General features: G+C 33.8%; 2 protein-coding genes across 4 annotated transcripts in view; one reads left to right on the forward strand and one right to left on the reverse strand.

Annotated features, from left to right (window-relative positions):
* LOC126747279 (irregular chiasm C-roughest protein) overlaps nt 1-15,638 on the reverse strand; it is a 111,898-nt gene that overhangs the window by 44,908 nt on the left and 51,352 nt on the right. For both annotated transcript variants that reach the window (XM_050455807.1, XM_050455808.1), the window contains exon 3: nt 9,215-9,401. In XM_050455807.1, the coding sequence (XP_050311764.1) occupies nt 9,215-9,401 (187 nt within the window). The remainder of the gene's footprint in view (nt 1-9,214; nt 9,402-15,638) is intronic.
* The window catches only part of LOC126747277 (probable RNA-binding protein 19), a 91,514-nt gene that overhangs the window by 17,781 nt on the left and 58,095 nt on the right, over nt 1-15,638 (forward strand). The window contains exons 2-3 of one of the 2 annotated variants that reach the window (XM_050455805.1): nt 2,061-2,108; nt 2,610-2,657. The gene's annotated coding sequence lies outside the window, so the exon portion shown is untranslated. The remainder of the gene's footprint in view (nt 1-2,060; nt 2,109-2,609; nt 2,658-15,638) is intronic. The other variant, XM_050455806.1, reaches the window with a different exon arrangement.

Raw genomic sequence — 15,638 nt, forward strand, 5'->3', positions numbered from 1 at the left:
AGTACCTTGGGATGTTTTTTACTGAACCTAAGAGTTTTGAAAATTTAGGCTTTCTCAGTCAAAAGTTATTAGTAGCATTTCATTTTACACATAAATTTCTTTTTTCTTTTTAATTCATAACTTTAATCAGTGATAAGTCAAGAACAATTTTAGCTAAAAAATTAAAACTAGTTACTAGTATGATACCCTAGAACGATTCCTACTCACCCTAGAGGTTTCGAATTTAAGGGACTCCTCAGTACAGAAATATGATTTTTTAAATTATAATCCGAGTATAAAAATTTAAAATTAAACTCATTTCCTAATTGCCCAAGCTGTGCCAACTGGTCGCAGTTCCCCTATAAAGTCCTAAAATGTAAGTTCGGCTCATGAAAACCGAGTAAAGTGGCCCCATATAAGTTTTTTTTTTTTATTATTAATTAAATAGAGCTCGAGGGGCTTACAACGCCACGGCGAAGATCATTAATTATATTTTAAAATTTCCACCCTGTTAACGCGAACCGAGGGCGCGAACGGTCTTATATTGTTTTAGTTGCCGACTTTTAGAATAGAATTTTTATTTATTAAAAAAAACAACAACAACAAAAAAGTTTAATTGGAAAACCGATCGGAATAACAAAACCACGTTTGTGAGTGCCCCTGCAAAATTCCACATGCAATAACAAAGCTTTGTGCAAATCCAATTTGGAAAATATGCTGAGCCGCTCGCTTTAATAAAAAAAAAACAGAATAATTCGTCCACATTTATTTAAAAGTTCATTTTCAGCACATAAATTAAAAAACGTCATTTTCGACATCACAGAGCATCCCCCCTCCCACCCGGGAGGGAGTGGGACAACAAAAACCCACGTCAAACGCAGCTTTTGTGCCAACTCCTCTACGTCCGAACGTGCCGTTTTTATTGAGTTAAAATGAGTTTTTTTTTAGTGTTTTTAACAGTTTTCAACTGTTTAAACACATTCGCTTTGTTTTTTGTTACACCCCCGGGTTTCTCTCTCCCTCCCAAAGAATTGTTTAGCTTTTTAATTTCGGTCCTTTAATCGACTTATATTTCACACCGCCGAACTAATTTTAACCCTTGAAGGTATTAGCGGGGCCCTTTCGGCCCTGTGCCCCTTTACTGTCCGCTAATTTGTCCCTCGGCCCTTTGATACTGTTCATTTGCTCTGTAAATTTTCCGGGCCTCATGTTGCTACAACAAAGGGCGGATTAACAAAAGAATTGACACGTGAACTCGCTGTTTTCTTTTTTTTTGTGCTTGTTTTTTACTCGGTCAGGGTTTATTTAGGGTATGGCCTGGACCCATGTTATGATAGCAACTGAGAAGATCTGCAGGAATCATGGCAAAAATTGAGAATTGCCAAATTTCTTACAGGTCGTCATCACTCCTTATTTTTGCATAATTTTTTTCACTGATAACTGTCTTAGGACAAAACTTGAAACTTACTAGTATAGGAGCTTGGTATGTTGGCTAATGACCCTCAAGGTTTCTTATTTTTAGGTCTCCGCAGTTAGATGTTATGAATGGCATTTCACTTCTTATAACGCTCTAAATATTTCGCATATGTTTTAATGATTTACCTAAATTTGAACAGCAGTAACGTAAAAATGGCTTAAGCTAGAAGATTCAAATTTGCTAGTATAGTATCTTGGTATAGGGCCTATCAACCCTCAAGGTTTCTAATTTTTCGGTCTCCTCAGTAAGAAATTATAAATGACATTTCACTTCTTTTACCATTGTAATTATATTGTATATTTTTTAATGATTTACCTAAGTTTGAGTAGCAGTAACTCAAAAACGGTTTAAACTAGAATATTGAAATTGGCTAGTGTAGAAGCTTGGTATAGATCCTATCAACCCCCAATGTTTCCAATATTTAGGTCTCCTCAGTCAGAAGTTATCGGTAACAGTTCACTTTATTTAACCCTGTAATTATATTTTGTTTTTTTTTAGAATTGATCAACAATAATTCATAAACAATTGATGTTAAAAAATTGAAACTTGCTAACATAGTAGTACACTGTAAGGCTTATTAATACTTAAAGTTTCTTATTTTTAGGTCTCCTCAGTCAACAGTTAACAATGGCAGTTCATCTCATTTAATCTTGTAAGTATATTAAATATTTTTAAATTATTAATACTTAATTTTAATACAAGTAACTTAAAAACTGCTTGAGATAAAAAATTGAAATTTACAGATGCAGTAGGCTGGTAAGTTTCCTATCTGCTCTGAAAGTTTCTAATTTTTAGGTCTCCTCAGTCAGAAGTTATCGGTAGTAGTTCACTTTGTTTAACCCTGTAATTGTATTATATTCTTTTTTATAATCGATCAGCAATAATTCATAAACAATTCATAGTAAAAAATTGAAACTTGCTAATATAGTAGCCTATTATAAGTCTCATTAACCCTAAAAGTTTCTTATTTTTGGGTCTCTTCAGCCAGGAGTTATCAATGGCATTTCACTTCGTTTAACCTTGTAATTACATTGAATTTTTTCTAATTATTGATTTATAATAATTCATAAACAATTAATGCTAAAAAATTAAAACTTACTAATATAGGAGTATACTATAGGGCGTATTATTATTCAAAGTTTCTGATTTTTAGGTCTCCTCAGTCAACAGTTATCAATGGCAGTTCACCTCGTTTAATCTTGTAAGTATATTGAATATTTGTAAATTAATAATACTTAATTTGAACAATAGTAACTTAAAAAGTGCTTGAGATAAAAAATTGAAATTTACAGATGCAGTAGGTTGGTAAGTGTCCTATCTGCTCTGAAAGTTTCTAATTTTTAGGTCTCCTCAGTCAGAAGTTATCGGTGGTAGTTCACTTCGTTTAACCTTGCAATTGTATAATTCATAAACAATTCATACTAAAAAACTGAAACTTGCTAATATAGTAGCCTATTATAAGTCTCATCAACCCTGAAAGTTTCTTAATTTTGGGTCTCTTCAGTCAGAAGTTATCAATGGCATTTCACTTCTTTTAACCCTATAAATATATTAAATATTTCCTAATTATGTCAACGAATTTGAACAACAGTAACTCAAAAACGGCTGGATCTAAAAAATTGAAATTCGCAGATACAGTAGCTTGGTAAGTGGCGTATTAGTTCTGAAAGTGTCTAATTTTTAGGTCTCCTCAGTCAGAAGTTATCGGTAGTAGTTCACTTCGTTTAACCCTGTAATTGTATTATATTCTTTTTTATAATTGATCAGCAATAATTCATAAAAAATTCATACTAAAAAATTGAAACTTACTAGTATAGTAGCCTATTATAAGTCTCATCAACCCTAAAAGTTTCTTATTTTTGGGTCTCTTTAGTCAGAAGTTATCAATGGCATTTCACTTCGTTTAACCCTATAAATATATTAAATATTTCCTAATTATGTCAACAAATTTAAACAACAGTAACTCAAAAACGGCTTGATCTAAAAAATTGAAATTTACAGATGCAGTAGCTTGGTAAGTCGCGTACTAGCTCTGAAAGTTTCTAATTCTTAGGTCTCTTCAGTCACAAGTTATCGGTAGTAGTTCACTTCGTTTAACCCTGTAATTGTATTATATTCTTTTTTATAATTGATCAGAAATAATTCATAAAAAATTTATACTAAAAAATTGAAACTTACTAGTATAGTAGCCTATTATAAGTCTCATCAACCTTGAAAGTTTCTTATTTTTGGGTCTCTTCAGTCAGAAGTTATCAATGGCATTTCACTTCGTTTAACCCTATAAATATATTAAATATTTCCTAATTATGTCAACAATTTTGAACAACAGTAACTCAAAAACGGCTTGATCTAAAAAATTGAAATTTACAGATGCAGTAGCTTGGTAAGTGGCGTACTAGCTCTGAAAGTTTCTAATTTTTAGGTCTCTTCAGTCAGAAGTTATCGGTAGTAGTTCACTTCGTTTAACCCTGTAATTGTATTATATTCTTTTTTATAATCGATCAGCAATAATTCATAAACAATTCATACTAAAAAATTGAAACTTGCTAATATAGTAGCCTATTATAACTCTCATCAACCCTGAAAGTTTCTTATTTTTGGGTCTCTTCAGTCAGAAGTTATCAATGGCATTTCACTTCGTTTAACCCTATAAATATATTAAATATTTCCTAATTATGTCAACAATTTTGAACAACAGTAACTCAAAAACGGCTTGATCTAAAAAATTGAAATTTACAGATGCAGTAGCTTGGTAAGTGGCATACTAGCTCTGAAAGTTTCTAATTTTTAGGTCTCTTCAGTCAGAAGTTATCGGTAGTAGTTCACTTCGTTTAACCCTGTAATTGTATTATATTCTTTTTTATAATTGATCAGCCATAATTCATAAACCATTCATACTAAAAAATTGAAACTTGCTAATATAGTAGCCTATTATAACTCTCATCAACCCTGAAAGTTTCTTATTTTTGGGTCTCTTCAGTCAGAAGTTATCAATGGCATTTCACTTCGTTTAACCCTATAAATATATTAAATATTTCCTAATTATGTCAATAAATTTGAACAACAGTAACTCAAAAACGGCTTGATCTAAAAAATTGAAATTTACAGATGCAGTAGCTTGGTAAGTGGCGTACTAGCTCTGAAAGTTTCTATTCTTTAGGTCTCCTCAGTGAGAAGTTATTAACATATAATCAAATATGACCCTAAAACCGTTTAAAGCCCCTTAATGGCTTATTCTTTGCATAAGTTCAAAAAAAAGCCCGTAAAAACGTTAACCCCGGGCCACGGGCTTATAAATCGACACCTCCGAGGTGCAATAATTAATTTTTAATTTTAAAATCTCGAGGCGAGGCAAAGACAAACGGGCCGAGCCGCGCCGCGAATTAATTAGCCAAATTAAAAATTATAATGGCGCCCTTTTTTTATGGCTAATGGCTCAGGTAATTTCTCTTTAGGTTTACACCGTAAAATAGCAACGAACCAAAAAGGGTTTAATTTTCATTCCTTTTATTAGAAAATTAGCCACAATGCACACGTTTCCAAGTTGGTGGTTAGCCATTATCGGGTTGGAAACTTGAAAGGGGTAGCGAAATGTCAGACCCGATCAAAGGAAACCAAATTTAGATATCGCGCACTACAATGGCAGAGTAACGAACTAATCAAAGTTTGAGGGAAACTTCGGCGTGTTACACTGATTAAAGTGAAAAATTGGCCCCCTTAGGGGGAAGGGGCTAAACTAGCAAAGAAAACCCGTTTTCCTAATGCATATTCAATAAGGGATGTGTGGTGTGTTCTAGCATCGTCACGCAGAACAGATGGGCCGAGAATTATTTTGAAAGTTTTTGCATGCATTTAAATACGAACGAATATGAACAGAAACTGATTTTTCAGCCCTTCAGTTTTCCACGTAATAAACCGATAAATAATTCCGTTTGTAATGTAATACCCGCATTATTTGGTTATATATATGCTTTGCGTGGGGACCGCCCTTTGATGTCACATTACCTTGATTACGCGACGCGGGGGCGGGAGGGATTGGGCGGTTGGGTGGTTTCAAACTTTAAATTCAATTCTGCCTTTTGATTAATGAAGAGGTTTTTCGAAGAAAAACTAAATTTACTTTGTAATAAAATAGACAATTGACTTGAAGGTTTTACCTATTTAGGTCTCCTCAGTCAAATGTTATTTGTAAGTTTAGTGTAATTTATTTTTTTACTTACAGGAGTTTGGTTATTAATAACTTCAAAACTATTTGAGCTAAAAATATAAAATTTGCTTAAAGGGTAGTTTGGAGTATGGCTTAACTACCCTGGAGGTTTTAAATTTTTAGGTCACTTTGGTCAAAAGTTATCGGCGGTACTTTACATCGATTCTAAAGATTTCTTATTTTAATCTAATTTGAAAGTTATTTTAGGTACAAATATGCAAAATTTGTAAAAGGATAACATGGGGTGTTGCCTAACTACCCTGCAAGTGTTGAATTTTTAGGTCTCCTCAGTCAAAAGTATTTTTTTTTTTTTTTGTTCAGCGAAGAAATTTGTTATGAACACCTAATTTTAATCATTATTAATTTGAAAACTGCTATAGGAAAAAATATGAAATTTACTAGCAAGGTAACATGGGGTATTACCTAACTATCCTGGAAGTTTTGAATTTTTAGGTCTCTCCAGTGAAAAGTTATTGATGCGAGTTCACACCATGTACTGGAATACATGAGGCTTTTATAATTTTCTTATTACTTACAGGGTTTTATTCAGCAATAACTTGAAAAATATTTCAGCTAAAAAAATCAAATTTATTCAGATGTTAGCTTGGGATGCTGCCTAACTACCCTGAAAATTTCAAACCCTTAGGTCTCCTCAAGCACACCCTTTAAAAATGTAAATAAAAATATACAATATATACCTGAAGTTTCATTTAATAAATTAAGGTCAAACGTGTGGTATTTTTATCAATCCTTGTGCATGTATAAAAAAATAAAATTATGCTGTTTATTCGAACACAAACGCCTTTTATTTCGATATTTAGAGTTTGAAAAATCCACCCTCGCCCTAATCCCCGTTCAATTTGTCCAAAAGCGTGAAAGTGCATTAAACGACACGACTGGGAAACAAAACCGGAACACGGCAAAACCTTATTGTTTACCTCTCCGGGCTTCGGATTCGCAAATCCGGGTATTTATGACCATCCCCCCTCGGGATAATAGGCCATTATTCCTGCTTAAAATAACCAACCCCCGTTTCATCCCCGTTTGCCAAAACTTTCCCAGTTTTATTTTATTCCACCTTAAGGGGCTCCTCTACGAATATTTCAACCTCGAGTAATGAACTTTTCAGCGAAATTTACCGGTCAAATAACTTCTGGGGTCACGTGCCGCCCGTTATAAATCACCCTTATAAGGCGGCGGCGTGCGGCACGTGTTACCTATTAAATCTATCCGGAGATTAATACATTCTATTTTACCGCTTCATTATCTTCAGGTTTCCCGGTTTAAATTGCCGCCAATATATTCCCGCCCCCGCCACCACTTTTGGCCAGGATTTTAAGGCAAATGCACCCTCCCTCCCCCTTCACGGAATCGATAAAATCTAACCCGGTATGAGAGTAAATTAAACAAGACGGAAAATGTGATTTTCCTGGTCCCTAACGGGACATCCGAAATTTCCTAATTAATTAATTAAAAATCCCCGATAAAATACCTCCGTCACATTTTTGTCTTGAAGTCAATTTCAAAAATGTTCAATTTTAGGGACGACCGCGCAATTTCTATTGTCACATAGTTCTAGTTAAATTGTCGGAGAGAGCGGGGAGGGTCGTCCTTAATTAAACGTCACCGACTGTTAATTGAAGGACAAGTTTCTTCGGATGCGACCTTAATTCATTCTCCCCCCTGCCCCTTCCAAAATTAACATAAAACCTGATAAGTGGAATAACCAATAAACGAAGACAAAAAATATTATACTGCTGCGACAATATAAAATAATCTTCTTTCCATTCTCGTGCGATAAGCCGCACGATATTTCATAAAAGTTATACGGGACCGATTAAATAAAATAATAGGATCTGAGGAAAGTTTAAGTGGGTCATATTTTACCCAGACAAAATGTATTTAAGGGTGGTTTTTTGCCGCCGCAGTAGATAGACATCTCGAGGGTGCTTTTGTCCTATTATGTACCTGTAAATCAAGTTTGTTTATTAGTTATTTGCTAGAGTGGGGTTTTCTGAATATTTTAGTAGAAACAGGAGGGAAATCGGACAATTCTGGACTGAGTAATGCATTTTTTTGTTAATGGGGTCATCGGTATCAAAAGTGACAAATTATTCAGACCGATGTGGGGCAAGAATCAAAATTAGTGATCATTTTTAATTTTTTTGTACAAAAATTTTAAAAAATGTATAGAAATAAATGCATTAGAAGATATAATGATATTTTCACAATAATACAGTACAAGCCGGACTCAAATCGGACAATCCTACACTGAGAAATAATTTTTTTTGTTAATGGGGTCACAGATATCATAAAAGTACTATTTATTCAAACCGATATGGGACAAAAATCAAAATGAGCGATCGACGAGTTTCCAGATAAATGGATAGGGCGAAGGGGGCCTATAGAATAGCCTGCTAGATCTCCTAATATAACGCCGTTAGACTTTTTTCTATGGGGTCATTTGAAGTATATTGTGTTTACTCCCCAATCTGAAAGTTTGAAACTTCGTCAACGCATCATCGACAGCTGCCATGATATCCCACAACATGTTTTTGAAAGTGTCCGTCAAGAATTTGAACATTGCCTATATCATTGTTTGGCAACACTTATTGAAATAAAAACTGATATTTTCATGTTTTTGTTTTCTATCTGAACAAATTAAGATAAACAAAGATTTTTCTAATTTTCTCGAAAACGAATCGACCGATTTGAAAAAATGAAACGTCAAAATAAAAGACTTCGAAAGACCTTTTAAACAAGCTATTTAAATTTTTTAAGGGGATGACCCTGGGGGGCGGAGGGTGAAAGGGGGTGAAGTAATTTTAGGTTAGAAAGTTGTCCCCCTTGACAAACCTTTTAACGTATTTCGGCGTTTTTTTTAAACAGTGGTTTTCGATAAATCCGTGGTGGGAAGTTTTTAAATAAACACCCTGTATACAATAAACTAGACAGCGTTATCTCGGTTAATTTCCAAAGAGACATACCGTCCCGATATTCCATAGAGAAACTATGTGGCTTCTGGTTTTCCAAAAATACCCTGTCAAAGAATCAGGTCACTATCCTAATGTGGATCAAGTCAAATAACAAAAAATTACAATAATTAAAATTCATAAAATTGCTCAACAACTATTAACATAAAATATTTTTTCTCAATATATGTTTAAACTGGTTAAAATTATTACGGTTTTTGATACACGTAGGCAAATTGTTAAATTCTATCAAACCTCTTGTAAGAATTGAGTTCAGCAATTAGGTCGTACTACTTCTATTGACTAGGATGAAGTCTGGACGATTTCTTGTATAATAATTAGGTACATCTGGAAAAAACTCTCAATTTTTTTATACTATGTAAAGAAGTTTAAGCAGGACTAAAATCGGTTAATAATGGGGTCATATAAGTAGCTCTTTTTATTCAGACCAATGTTGCACAAGACTCTTACAACAACACCAGTGACTTTTTTGCCAAAATTAAGGCAGCGACGGCATTTTTTAGTACTTTATATTATGACAATAAACAGCTGTTGAAAAATATCAATTTTCTGACTTACCTCTGACCACAAGTCTTACGGGGTGACTGGTAAGAGCGTCCTGGGTATGAAAATCACTAGCAGTCACTTGACATTCCCAATTCCCATCGTCAAACTCCAACTGGGCTGCCCTAACATAGATCGAGCAATCGCCGTTTTGTTGACTGGCAGACACCCATTCGTACTTATGAGGGTACATCCCCATCGGCTGAAAAACAAGTTTAACCCTTAACGTTAAACAACCCTCCATTTACTTAAAAGTTCCATTTTAATTGTCAATAATTGATGAGTCACAAATGGATTTTTCTTAATTACTCTGGGGGCCTAATGGGGCTCCTTGGATCGGAATGACAGTCCTATTAAGTAAACGTGTTATTGCGACACGCGAAAGGAAGGAAATGCCCCAATTAGGTTTAACAAAACAAAAAAAAATAAACATTTTCGATCGTCTTCTAATTACGGGTCCTTTGTAGCGTCAAATGTACTACTAACAATCATTTGTTAATTAAAGCGACTAAGAAAATTATTATCTCGCGGAATAATGGGTTCGTTAAGCGTCGCGACGTCCGTCCCCCTCCCGAATCCGTCAATAAAATGAACAACAAAAGAGACTTAATTAGTCAATAGAATTTTTGAAAAATCACCCTTTATAGCGACGAAAGTTTTTAAACGCTTGCCACGCCCTCTTCACATATATGACGTTCGTTCGTATCTGATTGAAAATTAATTATGAAAACGAAGAAAGAGGGCGCCGCGATTATTAATTCAAATCGTAAACGTGCGAGCTATATGATATGAATTCCTTGGGCAAACATTCGAGCTCTTGTATATACGTATCGTGAGGTGAAATCTATTATTTATGGGGGGGAAATTTCGTCGCTCGAGAGCGATACAATGTTATATTAGTCGTTAGTAATTTTTAATGGTTATTTTTACTTATAAATCACGTCAGTTTCCGAGTTTTTTTTTCGTGTCACTCACCTTAAAAGTCAAAGGGTGCGATTCTTGGCTTCAAGCTTTAAAAATTTATTTAGGAAAACTCTATGGATGGTAGAATGAGATTTTCTTAATACTTCAGTGCAAACAGACATAGAATCGGACAATTCTAGACCGAGCAATTGATTTTTTTATTAATGGGGTCACACAAATCATGTGAGCAACTACATATTATTCAGACAGATGGGAGTCATGATTTTTCCAACAGATTTAATAATAGATTTTGCAGTTTTTTATCGAAAATTTAAAATAAAATTAATTAAGTATATTTAAAGAAGTAGAATAGGGTTTTTCTGATATTACAGTGAAAAAAACAATAAAATTGGACAATCGTGGACTGAGCAATTAATTTTTTTGTGAATGGGGTTCATAAATTACCTCAACTACAGATTCATATTCACACTGTTGAGTTTTCCAACTAAACCAGTGATAGCTTTGCAATTTTCTTAGGTACATGTCACTATTCTTCACAGACCTCTGGAAAACCAACCTTATTTTTTTAAACCAACATTTTAAGCAGCGACTTAAATTTAAAAAGACAAATTAAAAAAATTATTGTGCTGCCTTATTTTAAAGTATTTTCTTGTGTCATTATTTAATTGTACGTGAGCCCCATTGCCTCTCGAATTTATTATTCAAAAGTTCGCTATTTTAACAATAAATCCTCAATAACAATAATAAAGGGGGTGAATATTCAGGTCACAACAAAATACCACCCCGAACTCGCTCCCCCCCGTTTGATGCATTCGCAAAATAAATTCAAAAACATTAAAATAAGAAATTGGAGCCCCATTTTTGCGAGACGAACAACGCGGGATACTTTCGCATTCAAGACACGAAAGTTTGCGGAAATAAATGGGGGGGATCCAATAACTCGTGTCGCTATTGTATTTAGATTTAAACGTTGCGAATCGGTTTTTTTTTTTTTGGGAACCCATTTGATAATTGAAACGTTAACCGAACGAGTCCGCAAAACTTCAATGCGAATTAATATTTATTTTACGGGTCGGTTGTTAAACCGGTTTAACCGGGGCGGTTTTACAAATAATTTAACGCGAACCGAAGCAATTACCGGAGCCAAAACCGGAATAAAAACCTGACCAGGGAGTTTTTGTATTTTATTTATTTTCTATTTTTCTTTTTTAGGTTATTAGTTTAGTAGGTTTTTATTAAAAAGCCATTAGGCGCGATCTAATCGCGTTTTAATGTCGAAGTCATGTCGTAAAAATCGAATAAAATCGCTCAATTTCCCGGGAAAAACAATGGGGTCATCTTGAGTTTAATAGTCGCATTTCCTTATCCAGAATGAGGATTTTCCGATGTATTTGGTGGAGAATTTAAAGCTGTAATAGTCCATTAATTTAAACAGCATATTTTTTATTGGTAAAAATTAAAAATAATGCACAAAACCCCTTAAATCATTTGCCTTTTCGACCCAGAAAATCCCTCGCATATTCCTTTCAATCGGGGCCATTTGTCCCGGTTATTCCGGAGCATTTGTCATCGGAAAAAAAGTATCGGTTTTCCATAACGTCTAATGGGCACACATATATAGAAACAAGACATTTTCTACTTCATTTACCTGAGACCCCCTTAAGCCGGAGCCTCTTTGTTTCCATTCGGCAATAAATAAACCGGCTGTTTGTTATGCGCATTAAGTCCCTACAGTTATTGTGTTAACTGATTAGCGGCACTTTTTAATTTCGAAATTTAATGCGCAAACTTCGCAATTTATACGCTCGGCATCTTCTTGTATGCACAAGCCGCTATTGTATGCCTAATGATGTGGGGCTTCTCATATTATTGTTTGTCTTATGGAGCTGTAAAGTCCGTAAAATTGTTTATACGAGCTGTAGCTGGTTTATAACGGGGCCATATTCCGCTTCCTGCATGTGGAAATTTCGAGGGTTTGTCTACTTTTAAGAGGGAATTTAATTATTCGACTCGGTGCAAACCGTGAACGTGTAGCGTAAAAAGTCGTATTTTGTTGGAAAATTCGTGTCCAACATCCCTGTGAATAAAAAGTCGCTGCTAAGGTGACCCCATGGACAAAAAAAATTATTGCTCCGAGCAGAAAGCTCCGATTTAATTTCTGCTTCCACTAGATTATTGAGAAAACTCCATTCTACCTGCTAATTTCTTTAAAGTTTAAACATCCCATCAAAATAAGGCACTTTGTAAAACTTTATCGGCCGTAAAAGTAGAGATTTAAAAGCCCCAGAAAATTGTATTTTCCGATGGAATGGGTGGGTCCTAAATTCCAGTTTAAGGGCAAAAGGTTCTTATTAATTCACGAGTTTTTTAGCCATAAATTTGAGACATAGTGTGCTTCATTAGGGAGAGTTTTTACAAGCAAAAGCTTTCAGGTGTACGCCCTAAAAAACTGCTCCAGATCATTAGATCGTTAAAAAAAAAACTTCTTCAAAAGTATAATTTTTAATTAATTACCGAGCCATTACCAGATTAATCCGGTAAAAGCGTCGATGATTAAAATTCTTTTCGAAATACAAATCGATTTCCCAAGTCCGAATGGCGAATGGATTGGCGGCAAAACGTATTTGAAAGTTTACTTCGGGGTGATTGATGCCGATTTTAATTGGATGATTTGGCCAAATTCACTCTGCCCCACTCCACCTCCGGGCAAGAACACCATCGGAGGTGAAATAATAAATTTTTCGCGATTTCCCACCCCAATGATCTGTTACAAATCGCGTTTCTGATATTGACGGGCAAAAATGTCGTTCCGCGAAGGGAAAAAGCGACACAGATATCCGGGGAGCCATTTTTACCGGCTATCGGACACATGGGCCGTTTCGGAGTCATAAAACCGGTCCGATGATAAAACACTATATTTTCAGAGACAATGGCTCGTAATTCTCTCGATCGGTTTTGTTTAGGGGGTTGTTTTTGCCCTCTTTTTTTTTGTTTTGAGGGCAAACTGTCAGCGAAACTCCTTATCAATCAATGATGATCTGCAGTGGAGGGTTGTACACTACCACAGCTGCCATGAAACTTTTGAAATATAGAAATTCTTAAGCCTCATTTAATAATTTTTAGACAAGAAATTATATTTAGCCGTTATTATGGACAGAAGTTTTGTAAATGCACGTATTCTTATGGGAATTTCATTTAGGACAATATTATGGCTTTCCTATGAGAAATATGAATTTTTGTTATAAGACTTTTTTTCACCTTTTTTAATGCCCTATATGTGGAAAAAAAATTTTTTGATTCTGTTGAGTTTTTTAATTTTTCAACTTTTTGGGTGAAAATTTTGGCAAAAATGGAAATTCTTAAATAGCTCGCTCTCTATGGGGTTTTTCGAAAAATTGTTATTAAGCTTTTTAATTGCCTTTCTACCATAGCATTTAATGCAAAAATAAAAAGTGCATTTTTTCTCATACAACTCAAGAAAAATTTAAAAAAATTAATTTTAGTTTTCAGCAATTTTCTTTAAATCTATACTAGATAGAACCAATTTTCTTTTACTGTCATATCCCATTTTTTATTTTGCATAACTTTTATATAAAACATATTACTCTCAGCCTTTTAGATTTTTCATAAAAAAATTAAAAACCATTTTTTAGAAAATTTTTATGGGGTTACTACCCCTTGAATTTTTGACATAAAAAATGTTTTTTTTTTGCGTCAAAGATTTGTCCTAAGGGTTAAATGTATAAATGTTTTTTGAGCAAATTCCAGATATTTTTAGCCCTAAAAAGCCATACTATATATGTAAAATTAATAGCCCATTTTCATTAAAAACCGTAATGGTAAAATGAAGTATTTTAATAAAAATCTTATTGATTCAAATTTTTATTAAAACATAATAACAGGGTAATAACGTTTTCTATTAAATTAGAAACTTTCAGCGGGCCCCTTCTATGAAAACCTTATTGGCAAAACCGTATCAATTTCCATAATATGGAAATACCCGACGGTGTTTCGCCAATATACCACTTTTTTTCTTTAAAATCCATATACATGAGCAGTCAGGGAACCGGGAACATGCCAAACATATTCTATAAAAATCTGGAATATTTTAAACCCCGAGGGATTAGATCCACGTCGCAGTGCACACAACTACGACTTAATCCCAATTAAGATGGCGCGAGATTAATCGTATAATATCCGCGTCCCGAAGTATGCGGGTAATTGCAGACTTGTTCTAAATAATCCGAAAGATTATAAATCACTCCCCGAATCCCGTTGAAATATGCGGAATCACACGTATGGGGGGAAGTTTTAAAGGGTTTTTGCGAAGCTGAAAATTTGATTGTAGGACGACGTGACGTTCCATTTCTTTATTCGTGTATAACGTAACTGATAATAATTGAACTTACCCAAGCAATACACGATAGTTAAATAAACGTTTATTTTTGGTTTACACCAGATTTTTTTATCAGGCAATTAATTTCTGCAATAAAACCCGTTTTTTTTTAACCCTACCCTTGCCCCCCTACCCACCCCACACAACTTACCAGTAAGAAAAAGTTTTCAAAAATAATTGTTTTCCAAAATACTACACATGAATAACAGCTTGTTTCATCGTTAATATCTAATCTAATAACACAGTTAGTTTATTTAATTTTGATATAATTATATATATGTATATTAATAAAAATTTAATATAGAAACAGTTCTATTAGATTGGAAATTATTAACGAAAAACGGTGATTTTTCTGAATAATTTCTTACTGGGTAAATGTTTGGGGTGGGTGGGTGGGTGTAAGGGTTGTGTTGATAAAAAACAATGTTTTTGCAGAAAATATATATGCAATATTTAATTTAATAGCATGGTTTATTTAAAATTGATATAATTTTATGTATAAATATTTAGTATAAAAAAACAGCGTTATGAGATTTGATAATAAGGACGAAAAACATTTAAAAAATCATTTTTCCCAGACTATTATTTTCTGCAAGAAAATCCGTTTTTTATTAACCCTACCCTTGCCCCCCCACCCACCCCACACTACTTACCAGTAAGAAATTGTTTTCAAAAATCATTGTTTTCCAAAATACTATACATGAATAACAGCTGGTTTCATTGTTAATATCTAATCTAATAACATAGTTTATTTATTTAAATATGACCTAAGTATATATATGTATATTAATAAATATTTAATACAGAAACAGTTTTATTAAATTGGATATTGTTAACAAAAAACGGTGATTTTTCAATAGAATTTCTTACTGGGCAAATGTTTGGGGTGGGTGGGGGGGCAAGGGTTGTGTTGATGAAAAACAATGTTTTTGCAGAAAATATATATTCAATATTTAATTAAATAGCACTGTTTATTTAAATTTGATTTAATTTTATATATTAATATTTAGTATAAAAACAGCGTTATGAGATTGGATAATATAGACGAAAAACAGTGAAAAAGCATTTTTTTCCCAGGCAATTATTTTCTGCAAGAAAACACTTTTTTTATTAACCCTA

This window comes from Anthonomus grandis, chromosome 19 (genome assembly GCF_022605725.1).
Source record: "Anthonomus grandis grandis chromosome 19, icAntGran1.3, whole genome shotgun sequence".
In the NCBI taxonomy this organism is placed as follows: domain Eukaryota; kingdom Metazoa; phylum Arthropoda; class Insecta; order Coleoptera; family Curculionidae; genus Anthonomus; species Anthonomus grandis.